Source organism: Bombus bifarius, unplaced genomic scaffold (assembly GCF_011952205.1).
Source record: "Bombus bifarius isolate JDL3187 unplaced genomic scaffold, Bbif_JDL3187 scf7180000007991, whole genome shotgun sequence".
Classification (NCBI taxonomy): domain Eukaryota; kingdom Metazoa; phylum Arthropoda; class Insecta; order Hymenoptera; family Apidae; genus Bombus; species Bombus bifarius.
In genome coordinates this window covers 513,074-525,458 of record NW_022884372.1, presented here as the reverse complement: position 1 = coordinate 525,458, position 12,385 = coordinate 513,074, and the positions used below count along the sequence as shown (strand labels likewise).

General features: G+C 37.7%; 1 protein-coding gene across 6 annotated transcripts in view; it reads left to right on the top strand.

Annotated features, from left to right (window-relative positions):
- The first annotated feature begins 3,635 nt into the window (after positions 1-3,635).
- Positions 3,636-12,385, top strand: part of LOC117205475 — a 202,616-nt gene continuing 193,866 nt past the window's right edge. The window contains exons 1-2 of one of the 6 annotated variants that reach the window (XM_033443899.1): positions 3,636-4,354; positions 8,090-10,377. In XM_033443899.1, coding sequence (XP_033299790.1) covers positions 10,225-10,377 — 153 coding nt within the window. In that variant the 5' untranslated portion in view covers positions 3,636-4,354; positions 8,090-10,224. Of the gene's footprint in view, positions 4,355-4,418; positions 4,513-8,089; positions 10,378-12,385 lie in introns of those variants that run through there. The other 5 variants (XM_033443898.1, XM_033443902.1, XM_033443897.1 and 2 more) reach the window with 5 other exon arrangements.

Below are 12,385 nucleotides of genomic sequence, written 5' to 3'. Positions count from 1 at the left end.
ATAGGATAGGTAGGATATCTGCATTACCTATATATTCTTACTCATATGTAGTTATAGGTAGGTACTCTTACCTATCTCATAGGTGGCATACTTTCTAGTATGTCTATTAATTATAACTAGGTAGAGCCAGCCGGATTGGTACACGATCCTGTGGATTATTAAGAGCATAGGAAGTCACTCTTGTTACTACTTTGTCACTATGCTTTGTTATACTTTATTTTATTTATTTTATTCGCGTATATTTACTTTATTTTTAATAAGCTTAGTATTTGTTTTTCTTGTCTGATATATATACCATTCCATCGTGATATTCATTAGGAAAATCGTGGATTTTGATTAATATTTCGAAAAATTGAATATCTGTTGAGTTAGGATCGGAAAGTAATCTAGACTTTTTTGACTAGATTTGAATTAAAGATTAGACTAGATTTGAATTAAAGCTGTGAGAGAATATTTTGGCCTGTACTTTAATTGTGATATAATGATTGTTTTCTGTAGCTTTGCGAATTCTAATACGATACAGCGATTTTTCCTAGTGTTTTTGATTATAAATAAAGAGTCTTAAATATTAGAATTTTTCATTCTTTAACGTATTTGAAGTCGAATTAGAAAGACATTAACTTTTAATTAAGTTTGTAAAGTTGTGATTCGTAAATATTTAAAATAAAATTTTCTTTGCTCAGATGTAATGATTTTTATTGAATTCATTTCAAAACACAGTGCTGCTATATTTTTTATCGCGTTTGTTTCAGTTACTTATTTCTGTATAGTTAGATCTGTGCTGATAAATCATTGTGTCTTTTTAAATAACGTTATGTTTATAAAATATTCAAATTCTTCTACAAAAATTTGAGGGAAATATGTTCTTGGATCACTTAATATAGGTAAAGAGGGTAGTAATTATCAGTAGTCCCCAATATAGTTCCATCACATCTTTCATTTAATAATTTGATATTTTCTTGTGTCTAATATGTCTTCCTTTCAGCTGTTTTTTTTTTTTAAAGATTATCAATCCAATAAATAAGTACAAATTTATTAACATTTAGGAGAAGTATTACTTATATATATGAATTTTCAATAATATCTCAAATACATATAAACATTAATTATTTACTAATTTTAATACGAATTAATCCTTCTGTGAATCATTAAAGAATTCATTAGGTACTTCCCTTACGTTTATACGTGTTTGGCTTTGTTTCTTCCGACGACTGAGTTGATACAATATGTAATTCCAATATTTGCCGTCGCAAGTCATAGAGGATGTAAGAAACACACTGACCTTTTTCCAGGTCGATATTTCAGAACGTGAAATTATCGACGAGGTACACAATAGACGTGACACTCGATGCTGTTTCGTGTTCTACGTTTTAGAGATTATCCATAGAGGTTATCTGACCCCCCGTATCATTTTCATGTCGCATGCGACGTTATCGATTCAGTATAGTAGTGATTCGAATTGAAACTGAATTTTCCTCTGAAATTACAAATCAGGCATAAAATAGAACATCTTTTAATTGAAAAATGTAGAATTTTACATTTTTACAATATGTACTTTTTCAGCCGTATTATGATACCATTGGTTGGGAGAGTATTTTCATGTAGAACATTTTTATAAATTACAAAGGATAGTTTTTTTGTATAACATATTTGTAGCCAGAAAATATAGAGGACGCTGTATGTTGCTTCCGCCAAAACCGGTAGTCCATACCAACATCACATTTTCCATTTTGAACTGAAAATTACAACTTGGGCTTGTTGTTGTATATTACTGCATCAATTATAAATCGTCTTCTACAACAATACAGGTGAAATACAATAAATAACAATGAATATTTTATTTATTACTTTTTAAACATATAAGTCAATGGAGGGATATATAATTGAAATTTTATAAAGGCATGACATAAGAATATGCCAGAATAGGAACTTAAGGCATATAATGTAAAAAGAATATCCCTATGTGTATTTTTAATATATTTTAATATTGCTATATTTAATAAGATGTTTCGATTATTTTGTATTATTTTTTAATATGTGAAATAATAAATTGAAGTAGATGGAAACCAATTGCAAGAAACGTTTGTTACACATTCATTTGCATCATAAAGCAAGTTGTTCAAGTTCAGTGATTTAGCTTTTTATACAAGTGATTTGTTTATTTATGTGTTCATAATTTATGTGAGGCATATCGTATGAAGTGGCAGATTAGTGTCAATTGAAAGTTAAATATCTTACTCCAGTTATATTGATTATCTTATGTGATAAATATACTTTATGTAATATATGATGTTCGATACTCTTTGTAATTGTACTTTGATATGTTTTTGATTTATTACTATTCATCGAAATATATCCATATTAAATTGCTTACTTTGGTGTTACAATATTTATCGAATTTTCATGAATATGTTATGACATTGAGAAACATAAAAAGCCGTTCTCCGTTTTCATTGTAAACAAGGTAATAATGCTGGTCAATGTTTAAATTGTAACTAAAATGTATGTAAGATTTATACTATTACGGGTAACAAAATGAAGTTCGGAACATTTGAAAAATCTGTACACTCCATTACAGCGATTTTCCAGCAAATGGTTAATTCCTCATTGAATTTGGAAATGAAATGGTTTTTATTTAGAAATTAATTCACTTTTAAATTATCCTTTAGATAAAAAACTTGATATCGAGCATGGTATATTTAAAATTCAGTAAACTTGTGGGTTCAAAAAACAAGGACATACACTCATATATTTGTACATCTCTCTTTTCTATTTTACTAAATACTATTTTATCGTTATTACCGATCTCTTTTTCAAGATCCATATTTAAAATAGAAATGAATGAAATGTACAACAAAGATACGAAGAATCATGCGATCAACCGTTTTCAGCATCATATTCTTTCCTCAAGATTCTACATTGTTCATTCAATCATTAGAAATCAAACAGAAGGGTAACGTGTCACAGTTACGATAATCATGCATCGCTAATAAATATAAATGAATAACTTATTACTTATTGTAATTAGACTTATACATAGTTTTGTCAAAGTACAAAACAGCTGTCCGAATAATAACTTCTGTAGAAATCTACCACACAAGTCAGCGACACAGAGATAGTTCATCAATAATTACTTCGATCAGATCAGTCTCATTGTTCCCCACTAATAATGACAAGAATCTCTATTTCTTTCAACAACAATTTCACGTTATTACCTTCCAAAAAGAAAAAAAGAAAAAAAAAAGGAAATCGCACGTTATCTGGTCGAAAAAGCTATCTGTTCGTCAGTACCAATACGATTCGTCAATACCATCCGATGGATCATCCTCATCGTATCTCGATAAGGAACTTCCGTCAAAAACGTATACGATCCATCCTCGACCGTGGTTCTCTTGCTCCACTCTGCTCCCCCTTGGTCAAATTGCATTTCGGGTTCGCATAGCGCCTCGCCAGGCCAGGAAGCGGCAGCAGGCTATATCGCAGAAAGTCCGTTCGGTGTTGCACGGTATATACACGGTCCAGAGACTGCGCAGCATCCCCACGACCGACGAACACCACACGAACGCCACGTAAACGGGGCACAGAGCGGGAGTGATAGGGGAAGGATTTCGGTTTTTAATCCGTAGATGTGGATACGTGGTGGGGTTCTGCAGGCTGGAACAAAGTAGGGAGGAATCCCGAGCGCTATGGTGGTAATGATAACGCGAAACCTGCGGGTCGTCCTTCTGTACCATTCCACTCTTTACCCCTCGCCGTTTTTCGCCCCTCTTTCTCACGCTCCCACTACAACCTCCCTCCCTACCAAACCATCATCCCTCCCATCGTCAGACGTTCCGGCATCCTGTCTCACACCCTCCGTCCTCCACGGTTGGCGGGGGTTGCTACTTGCCTCCTAGTGACTTTCGTGGGGCCGAGTAACACGTGCGTGCGGAAACGCGACCGGTATCCTTCGATGATACCTTCAGATCGGCCGATTGTTAAATCGATCGTATCAACGCGATATCGTAACGGTATTTTTACGTGCCTCGTCGCGGGTGACAGTTCTATTGGTGGGTGACTCTGGTGCCGTCGATCATCGAGAAGCTGCGCTCATCAGCTGACTGCTAAGAAGAACTCGAACTCGCGATCGTACACAGTTCGATATCGATTTGGTTTAGTTTGTTTTAGTTCGGTCGTCACGACGAATTGCATTTCGATGACTGGCATATGTTGGTCGGTCGTGTCGGTTTGAAGATCGTCGTTGAAGGGCTGATCGGCTGATCCTTTCTTCCAGAGGAACTATGGATAGGGTGTTGTGTGTCTGTGAACGACCAGAAGCATATCGTTTGTCGCAAGATATTCTACACGTTGGAAGGTGAAGGAATTATCGACTTATTGTCGTCGGTGATTTACTAGTCGAAGTCGGTAGCGATCCATTCGGCCGGACGCCAATTGTAGATCGATATCGCGTACAATAGTGTTTGATTTCGTTTTCGTTGACGAAAGAAACGCTAAGTTTGTTGTGCGATTAAAGTAAGTAGAAGTTCCGATGGTGTAGGCGAAGGTTGGATTTACCTCATAGTGTATTTCTTTTCGTTTCGAGAATATCGGAGAAAACAACGTGTTTTTTAATGAACGTAATTAGCCGTTCGCTCGAGTGACGTTCGTTTTACTTCGCGGAAGGAAGCACTCGAAGAAGGAATGCCGTTCTAATAAAGCCTCGTCGCGTGATGACGATTGTTCGGTTAACGAGAAAAGCTGTGACCTTCTTGCACAATTCTAGTCGACCCGATTTGAAATCGCGTAATTCATTTATGAGAACCGTCCAGAAATACAGGCGTCCGCAGCTCGACTCGTCCTTACAGAGAGAAATAGACCGAGGAAGCGGAACAATGCTATATTTGGATTAGTTCGACGGTGCTTTTATCACCTTAAACATGATGTTCGATTGCTTCGCGTCTCTATATCGAATTCGAGAAGTTCTCGTTATCCTCAAAGTGGTTTCTTTGTTGTTTGCGTGACTCTACTAACGCGTACGGGCGAAAAGAAAGATAAGATAAAAGTCAAAGGAAAAGGGTTAACGAAAAGAGAAGTGCTGACAAAAGATTCTCCGAGCTGTTGGCCTTCCGATAACGTGTCTTTTTGACTCTTTAACGTTAAAGATCGAACCTATATATATGTGCGTGTTGTTTATAGTAAACGTATTACGCACATTTCTTTATAGGTTTGTAGGTTCATTTTTTAGCGGTTGATCATATGCATATTTTGCACACTAATATCCTCGTTTTTCAATTCGATTTACAATTCTACCCGTTCCATAAAATTATATTACGAGATTTTTCTATATGACGTACTTTTACGAATTATGTTGCAACTTTGTTTGTAACGCATTTATTCCTCTTGTCGTATTCTAGATCTCTCATTATACGCCTCAACTTAGGAATGCAGGTGACGTTATTTTTTTTATTTTTCTCTATTAATAGTTTACACATGACTTAATCCTCAACATCTTTTAAAATTAATTTCTCAACCAGCACTCGCAGTATTATCACTATTCTTTTTTCTACAATAAAAATTACTTAGCGACAGTTTCGATGTTTCAAATCTTGGAAATCATAAAATTGGAAGTTACAAATAGTCCTTGCGAAGTATGGCTTCCATATTTTTTAAAAACGCTATTTGACAAAACAATATCCAACGTTTACGCGAAATATTCCTTGCTGGTGAAACGATAGGGCGATAGGAAAATAAAAGGGTGGTTCCGCCCGATGGTCCGTGCTTACTGTCCCTCTCGATCTTCCGTAATGACCAATTGGAATGATCGATAAGCCGAATGACAGTCAGGCTCGTATTTGTGTAAGAGCGTTGCTGGAAAGACGGGAAAGGGCTGGAAAGTGATGAGAGAGACAGCAATGCAGTCAACGTATAATGGGCGACGTATTTGACGAGCAGGTTATGCTGCTTCTTACTGGTTGCTCCTCCCTCTCACTTTCACTCTCTCGTCCTGTCGCACTTCAATTTACATGTACGCCGTGTGCTTATGCATTATAATGCCAGCCAAGCTACCAAATGAGAAGCAGGTACTTGCTTAGGAAATAATTGTGATCGTTAAACGAATCGGGAGTCATGGTTTGGGCCGTGGAATTGAACAAACAATGCTTTTGTGTTCCTCCAACGGATCTTAGCGTAAAGAATAATTATTCCACCGGAGGTTGGAACGATATTTTTTTAGGTTGATTTTGTGAGGTTCCATTTTATCGTCGCATAAAAATGGTGATCCGGATTCGTTGAAAGTGCACAATAGGCAAGGAGAATTTCTTCGATTCTTGTCTTCGGACAAGGATTAACCAAAGGATAATAGTGCGATCGGTGGTTGTTTCTTTCATTTATAGTGGTATTTGTGGATCTAAATACGTAGTACTTATTTCAAAGAAGCGAGATAATTTCGTATTGTCTGCTTAAATTAAAAATGTTTTGTTTATATGTTTCAATTTCGCATTTAAAACTTTGTTTTATCTTTTGGTTTTCGCGTTACTGTTTTCTATCAGTATGTATGTATGTGAATCATTTTTGTAGTTTCCATATCATGCATTCCATATCATGGGGTGTCCTCGGTTTTTCTGATAAATTGCGGACATAATTCTCAAGTGAAAATAGAAAGTAAATACGGTACAAATTTTGGCTGCAAATTTTTTATTATATTTTTATAGTTAAACGCTTAATATTAATGGGAAATAAAAACATTTTATAATAAACCGCGATCTCTTACATGTATTGCACAATAAAATATTTGTCCGTGATGTTGTGACAAAGAACATTTAATTATACATGTTACGTTAGATTCAATATTCATTACTCATTTCATAACGAAACATCTACATGGAGTTAATTTTCACATAACACATATATTTTTCTTATTGCCATTTGTAAATCATGTTCTCACAATTTGTCAGAAAAGGCCTAATTTGAAAAATCCTATATTTTTAGTCTTTCTTCTATGTTTTTACAAATATATAGATATATTTATAATATAATTATTCTATTATTTCTACACCAATCTTCAAATTCAATTAACTATAACCCAATAACCACCGAATTCGAGTAAAGCGATGACCGTCTTCGAATCTCCTTTGACGTTACATTTATTCATCCCCAAATCATACGAACAAGTGAAATTCGTTTGCGAACGAATCGGAGACCGAGCGGTAACACGAGCGATGAAAGCGCGGACTAAAATCACGCGAGGCAGAATCCGCGTAGGTGGCACGTTCGCCCGGTCGCGCGCAGTTTATGATAATATTTAATCCACTTATAGCGAAGGGTGAATATAGAACGAACAGGCCGAACCTCGTGGTGGTTAGTCGATGTCTCGATGCACGGTGTCGTTGGTAGCGGTAATCCAGTTATGCTCGAGCTACGGACGCAACGCGTTGCGGTCTACTAACGGCCCGACCGAATTCTGTTCACTGATTTACTCGTCTATCGTTTATATTTCAACCGATCGTACAAACAGAAGATCGGACGATCAAAAATAGACGAGACAACCGCGTAAGGAAGAACAAATCTGGACCAATTGGAAAAGTTTGCGACAACGATTTTCCATGTTCCGGCCCGCGAACGAATAATTTCCTCGGTTAAGCGGATTACGGGGTTAGTCACTGACGTTTGCCGCGTTCCAACTGACCACGCGACGCTTTGATCTTCCATCGAGTGCCAATGTCTATTGTTGGCAAAGCAAATTGACGTGGCCAACGTGTCTCTCCCTCTGTCTCGTTTCGTACGTGACTCGTACCCTTCGATGATCCCGAGTTTGTTAATCCTTTTGTTAATCCCTTACACCCGTTATACGGAGTCGTGACAATGTCGAAGATCAGAGCATGGATTCGGAAGTAAGTCCGTTTGGTAATGGTTCGTCGGTTTAAAGCTTTGCCTTATCAGGCTATCAGAATCGATAGGTTACGGCTACAGACGCGTCTTAATGTTCCGTTGCTGCGAATCTCATCGGTTCGCGAAGCTTTCGAGTTCGAGAGGCTCTTTACCAATGGTGATACGTGTTTCGTCGGTTCGAGCAGATTTTTCGCAATATGGTGACAATTCCACTTATTTCCAGGTGATCGTCTACGATCGTTTCGTATCCTGAAATCAACTGGAAAAATATTTGGCTCGGTGCTATAATCGAAAGTTCCTTTACTTCTTACGGCTTCTGTCTTATAATGAGTATAGACAGCGTTGTCGTATTAGTGAATCTTTGTTGTTCGTGCTGTGATCAACGACCCAAAGTGTTGCGATCAAGATCCGGATACTTTTGAAGAAATAATTCGTTTCATCGTGAGAGTGTTTGAGACGTTACCTCGAGGAATAAGAAATAACCGTTCGAACGAGTAAATCCTGCAAATCTTTCGATATCACAAGGAAATGACTTTGTTGTCGCGAGTCGAGTTCGATCGAAGGATCAAGATCGAAACATAGAAAAACGCGAACCAAAGGATCATTGAGGAAAGCTAGTTCTATTGCCTGGACCCAAGGATCCGCTCGAAGTATCCAATGGTTTTTCGAGGACTGGTCGGACATCATGCTCGATCTCTTTCGCATTTCGGTGCCACGGTAGCTGAAATAGAATCGATCACACAGGACGCTAGAAGGGAGCAGAACTGCGAAGTACGTGGAAGTCATCCGAACGAAGAGATACACGACAAGGGGACGATAAAGGGACGTAGATATCCTTGTCACGGTTTCTTGATTGTGGGAACACGCTTTACTCGTGGCGTCCTGCGCGTTCGACTTTTAATGAACAACGGCACGTGGCCTTATAGCTTGAGTCGACGACGAATAAAAAGAAGTAGAAAGAAGGCGTTCAAGGGGCGAATAATCGAGCGACATTACAAATGTTCGTTATTCCTATGACTTATAATCGTTGTTAGTGAATTAATGAAATTCTAATTTTTAATAGAGAGACAAAAAATCCAAGGGTGTTTAGTTCCTTCGTCGAAGATGGGGATGTTCCATGTGAATAGATGACGAGAAATTAATACGCGATCTGCCTTCGATGTATGTTGCTCGTATTATCGGTAGAACATTATATAGAATATGAGACGTTGATCGTTGAAAGAGTTTAAAAGATTTGAAATTAGACCGTGGATAGTCGGTCTGTTTACGCTACAGGGAGTCCTGATGGAGGGAAGCTTCAATTAGAAAAAGTCCAGCGGGGAGCGAGTTTGTTCTTGGCGAAACGGTGAATTTACGACAGCTTGGGAGGAACGTTAAACTGCTCGTAACTGGGTAAGAAAACGAACGTGGACTGGTAAACGAAAGAAGGATTATTCCTACGATCGATACCCTTTCTTCCATTGTAAGATGTTTAATCCTTCATACGGTTTCTAAAAGGATTTACTCCTCGATCGTGCTAGCTAGGTGTGTTGAATCTGCTCACCTTCGAAAGCCTTTGGTTGCAAAACTATTCCATTCGATCGGACAGATATATTGAGAATAGCCGTCGAAACGCGAGAAGAGAGCGCGCGAAAGGGACAAGGCAAGCCGAAGAGTCACGTATCCTCGTATTCGCCTCTCTCGCGGGAAATCATCGTCCACAAACGAATAGAGAGAAACATCTCGCCGTTCCGTACCCCTTTTCCCGTGATATCGAGAAAATTCGTAACAACCGATCCGTTAAGAAGATATAAACCCCACGATCATCGAAAGGGAAGAAAATTTCTCGACGAATTATCCCCGTAAAGCCTCTTTGTATCGTACGCCCGTATTACAAGCTTTTTAAAGCGAGCGTTAGCTACTTCCTTTTTAGATCTTGATGTTTAATGAAACAATGAATTCCAAAGCGAAGGAACAAGATTGGAGTACCGTTTAACGACGATTGTCTGTTTAGTAGAAGTCAGTCGAAGTCAGATACAAAAGGGAAAGAGGCCTGGGGAAAACTACCAAGAATTGAAACGAAATCGTGGGCGGAGTTTGAGATAAGGATATCGAACGAAGGGAACTCGTGAAAATAAAAGTAAACAACTACGATAGACCGGGAAAATCGGCTGAAATCGAAGGCAGGAAAAGCGGATAACTAGTCGAACGCGGTAGCTGACTCGCTTTCATTCCTTTTCCGAGGGATTTTCATCGTAGCTGTCCGGCCGCGCGTGCCGATCTCTTAAAAAGACTTAACCACGTTTACCACGAAGGAACGAGAATGTACCCTGGTTGGAGCATCGGGAGAATCGGACCCTTTACCGGGAACACGAAGAAATGAAGTTATCAGTGTCAGCTTATAGAGCTCAGGCCAGTGCTCACAAAAAGATCCTTTCCAACTATCAGCATCAGTTGAGTTACGGGGCCACCAATCAGGCGTCCTCGGCCCGGACCCCCTCTGATCCCGCGACGTTCCTTACTGGCTTCAAGGTTAGAGTTCATTTACCTACTTTTATCAATAGTGTTAAATATATATTTAATCATATTAATTTTTTAAATAATAAAATAATAGCAAGTTCTCGGATGTATAATTATGTAGGGAAAGGTTTCTTCGTAAATGCATGGTATCCATCTCAGAATCGGCAAAAACTTGATTGAATGATATGTTTCACGGAGTTCGGTGTGTTTTATCATGTGTCAATGGTGAGTATTTGTTCTGGGAATAACTAGATTTATGAATAAATGGGATTCGTTTATAACGTGATATCGGTCAGGGTCAGAATTATTACCATGTCTTTCATTCCTGATAGGAAAATGGAGAATGGTCGTTAAGCTTCAAATATTTGTTTAGGCAGTATTAGGTCAATAGCTTTTAAATTGTTTTCGTGATTACTAATTGCTAATTGTTTTTCAAGTTGATAGTAGTTTTCTATATTCCGAACAAGCTCGTATTTTTGACAGTACGAAAATTAGAAGATAATTTAGGAGACAAACTCTGGAGAGTTTGATTATTTTCACGCAATTACAGCAATTTTCTGTTTATTTAGGTGTATTTGAGACAATGTTTGCTTAGCTTTTTTATAAAACTAAATTTTAGGATAGAGAAGCGGTAAAAGGTAAACCTCAGACTTTACTTGGAATACGTGATTTTTTATTAGACGCATACACATAGATTCTCTGGTTATTACAAAATCATTCCAAAAACAATTCGATTAAATAAACTCGTGATAGGGTACGTATTTTATTGTAAAATCGAACAAATCAGGAATGATTAAAATAGTATTAAGAAAGGATAAGCTCGACAGTTTTTGGGACAAATGTAGAAGCGTTTCAAGATCGGAACGAGTAAAATTAAAAAAGCTAATCAAGGAGAACGTACGGAAGGGCGAAAAACATGGTAAGATGTACGTGCTTGGTTTTTATTCGGGTCTTAATTGTGACTTCAGTTTTTCTACAAAACTGTGGTTCTCTTTCTAGCATTGTCCTCATTTTCATAGCAGACGTACTACTTGAGAAATAAAAAGGTTTAATTCTAAAAACTTTTAGTACGCTTAAAACGTGTACTCTTTTCGAGTATCCACCGTTTTCCCTTTTAGTTGTCAAAATACTTTTCGAAGAATAGTGTAAAATTAGGGCATCCATTGAGAAGTCTTTTGTAAAACTTCGCAAAATTTTATTCTCTGATTACTTATTACTTGGGAATTTCCGTTACGTGTTATCAACCAATTAATACATCTTTAAAACTTTTAACTTCTAAAGATATTATAGAAAAAAAAATGGTTTTTTATAACTCCAAACTATAACTCCAAGCTATAAACTAATCACGATTACGCCGTTTTTCATAATTAATATTAGATCATCATAATAAAAATTAGAATTTATCCAAAATTTTATATTCCGTTCGATTTTATATTTTTATGCACCAAGCTAAATAAATCTGTTTTTTATCGTCGTTAAAAATCCCCTATTTAAGAACTCGAGAAATTGTAAAGTAATCTACCAGTCTTTGACTTTGATGGAACGAGATTTCGACTTGCCACGCCATTACAAATCGTCACCGCGACGCGCGACGTATCGCTTCTTAATGGCATCCTCGATTTGCATGTTAGCCGCGTGATTTAAATTTCAAACGAATTTCCGTGCTCGTTGTATCGAGCAACCAAACGATTTCGACACTCTCATGTCGTCGATATAACGGCGACGACTACGTGCTCTCGCACATGTTCCAACGGGACAAACCCATAGAAACGGCAGGAGGATTGTTGGCTGTAATCGCGATAACTATGCAGCTTTATCATCGTTGTAGCGTCGACTGCGTGTCGACGGTTGTTTTTTTCGTCGACGAAATTTGCCAGATGATAGATTTATCGACGTGAAATAAGGGACTTAAAAGCTCACTCTCCATTAGCGCTATACCTGGATGGGGGAATATCGGCCGGAAATTAGAAATATCAATCGTTAGCACGCGTTTTAAAGCGAGATTTCATTCACCACGGCA